General features: G+C 43.6%; 1 protein-coding gene across 1 annotated transcript in view; it reads right to left on the bottom strand.

Annotated features, from left to right (window-relative positions):
- Positions 1-2,416: 2,416 nt before the first annotated feature.
- The window catches only part of LOC118478524, a gene marked incomplete at its 5' end in the record, with an annotated part of 3,661 nt that continues 2,307 nt past the window's right edge, over positions 2,417-3,770 (bottom strand). The window contains 1 exon segment of the mRNA XM_035972309.1: positions 2,417-3,766. Within this exon segment, the coding sequence (XP_035828202.1) occupies positions 3,024-3,766 (743 nt within the window).

Genomic DNA, 3,770 nt, shown 5'->3' on the forward strand with positions numbered 1-3,770 from the left:
GGGGGGGGGGGCAGCGATCAGAGCTGACCTACTTTTACTGTAAAACAAAAGAAAACTTCCATCCAACACGCACACTACCACAGTTAGCTACGATTGTCATCAGAGAGGGTACAGACTTTGAAATAAGAAATTTTCATTCATAAACAAACAATTGACACTATATATATACAAAATATGAGAATTCAAAAAAATTACATTCCTTCACAAACAAATTACACGTATAGTCTACGTTTTCCCATGACAAAATGTGAGACCAGAAAAAACACGAAACACTCATAAACCAGGTCATTTCAAAACAAACCACAGCTACACGGTACACACATGAACACACCAAAAACACAGCTACACGGTACACACATGAACACACTACAAACCACAGCTACACGGTACACACATGAACACACCACAAACCACAGCTACACACACACATGAACACACTACAAATCACAGCAACACACACACCTGAACACACTACAAATCACAGCTACACACATATATAAACACACCACAAATCACAGCTACACACACATATATATATATATAAACACACCACAAACCACAGGTACACACACATGAACACACTGCAACCACAGGTACACATGATTACACCACAAACCACTACACATACAGTTACTATACACATGAACACACAACAATCACTACACACTACACACAGTCATACACATGAACACACAACAATCACTACACACTACACACAGTCATACACATGAACACATAACAAATCACTACACACTACACACAGTCATACACATGACACACAACAAATCACTACACACATGAACACACATGAACACACAGCAAATCTTTACACACAGTCATAAACATGAACACACCACAAATCACTACACACTACACACAATCACACACATGAACACACCACAAATCACTACACACTACACACAATCACACACATGAACACACAGCAAAACACACCACCACATTCATCCACAAAACAAAATTATACCAATACAATTACATACATGTATATATATAAATATAAGCACAGAGACAAAAATCAAACATTCAAAATAGAAGGTAAAACATTGGCCATAATGAGTATAATTTACTCTAATGTACACACGTTTTAGTGAATTGGAACTTTCTACAGACAGGTACATTTTTTTTTTTATGTTGATTGTAAATTTTTGCCCTTCCTTACCATTTTGATTTCCTCCAGATGTTTTGTTTTAGCCAATACAGACAGACAGACAGACAGACAGACAGACAGACAGACAGACAGACAGACAGAAACGCAGACAGACAGACAGACAGACACACATACGTACCACAGACAGACAGACAGACATAAGAAACACACAAAGACATCACAGGTACACACAATTTACTTTCGCCAAGACATACAGACAGACAGACTGACAGACATACACATACCATAGACAGACAGACAGACATACACATGTATACCATATATAGACAGACAAATAGACAGACAGACGTACACATACCATAGACAGACAGACAGACATACACATGTATACCATAGATAGACAGACAGATAGACAGACAGACAGACAGACATACACAACACATACCATAGACAGACAGACATACACGTACCATAGATAGACAGACAGACAGACAGACAGACAGACATACATAACACATATCATAGATAGACAGACAGACATTCATTCATATACCATAGATAGACAGATAGACAGACATACACATACCATAGATAGACAGACAGACAGACAGACATACACATACCCACAGACAGACAGACAGACAGACAGACAGACAGACACATACCACAGACAGACAGACATATGTGAGACGTGCTGACAAAAAGAGTTACTTCTCACAATCCACAAATGGAGATATCGGCCAAGAACCAACACTACGGTCCAATGTGTAGATTTTTTCTATTGATGCCATATATATATATGTATAGATCTATATATTCTTGAACTATAACATGCCTTTTATTGTTTCATACTTATGAATTGTAACAACTTCACCTATAAGCATGATATATTTATTTCCACATATATAAGGCTTGAAGCTGAAGAGTAACTCATTTTGTCAGCAGGCTTCACACACACACACACACACACACACACACACACACACACACACACACACATATATATATAAACACACCACAAATCACAGGTACACACACATGAACACACATATATATATATACATATATACATCTCTTCATTTGTGGCATTGGTTGCATCATGCATGAGTTCAAGAAATATTTTGTCAAAATTCAAATTCTAATGTTACGTTGAAGAAACAAAAAAACAAGAAAAGAGACAGACATGTAGAGAGACAGACATGTAGAGAGACAGACACAGACATGTAGAGAGACAGACATGTAGAGAGACAGACACAGACATGTAGAGAGACAGACATGTAGAGACACAGACATGTAGAGAGACAGACACAGACATGTAGAGAGACAGACTTTCTCAAAGAACAGAAACAGTTTCTTCTCTCTCTAAAACAATTTTGCTGAGTCAGCGTGAGAGCTAGAACATATTTCTGCCCAATCTGTCGTCGGCTGTACATTCCTGGCCTGTACTTTCTGCCGCCCCACACTAGGCTGTTTGCAAACCTGTCTACTCCTTCACCACATTTATCAGTCTGTCTATCATTAGCAGTCTATTCGTCCACGACACAACAATTTGTCTGTCCATCACATGTGTTTGTCTGTATGACCTTTGTCAGTAACACCTGTCTATTTGTCCACCACACTTGTCTATTTGTCCACGACACCTGTCTATTTGTCCACCACACCTGTCTATTTGTTTCTCACACCTGTCTAATTGTCCACGACACTTGTCTATTTGTCCACAACACCTGTCTATTTGTCCACGACACCTGTCTATTTGTCCACCACACCTGTCTATTTGTCACTCACACCTGTCTAATTGTCCACGACACCTGTCTATTTGTCCACAACACCTGTCTATTTGTCCACATCACCTGTCTATTTGTCCACGACAGCTGTCTATTTGTCTGGCTGCCCCTCACAACTGCACATACAGGGTCCCCGAGGGCGTGATCTGCATGCTGGTCTGTTTGGCCCACATGAGCTTGGAGTACGTGTCCTTCTGCTGGCACGCCGCTCGATGCTCGCGGAGGTGAAGGTCACTCTTCATGACCTGGCCACAGAGGTCACAGACGAGCGGCGCGGCCTGGCCCGGGTGGACTCGCTTCTTGTGCACGTTGAGATTGTTGCGACGGGAGAACTTGGCCAGGCAGATGTCGCACTGGAACGGCCGCTCGCCCGTGTGCGTCTTCTTGTGGCGCAGCGCGCTGCTGCGCTGGGTGAACTTTGCGCCACACACCTCGCACGTGTAGTGCTTCTCCGTGCCGTGTATGAGCATGTGCTGAGCCAGGGAGGAGGCCAGGGCGAAGGCCTTGCCACAAGTCTCGCACGGGAACGGCCGCTCACCCGTGTGCGTCCGAACATGGTTTTTGAGCGCCCGCCTGGCCACAAACTTGACGCCACAGAAGTGACAGACCAACTGGCGCTCGCCCGAGTGTATGACCAGGTGGTGCATGAGGTTGCTGTAGTCGGAGAATCGCATGTTGCAGTCCAGGCACAGGTAGGGCTTTTTCCCCGTGTGGATGCGCTGGTGGGTCTTGAGGTTTCCCTTCTGCGTGAAGCGGCGGCCACAGAACTCGCACTGATGTGGTCGATCAACGACCTTGGCTGCCGGCTTCTCCTCACTTTCAGCCGCAGACGCCTCACAACCCCGCCCCCCACCTCC

Source organism: Aplysia californica, unplaced genomic scaffold, assembly GCF_000002075.1.
Source record: "Aplysia californica isolate F4 #8 unplaced genomic scaffold, AplCal3.0 scaffold00646, whole genome shotgun sequence".
Lineage (NCBI taxonomy): Eukaryota > Metazoa > Mollusca > Gastropoda > Aplysiida > Aplysiidae > Aplysia > Aplysia californica.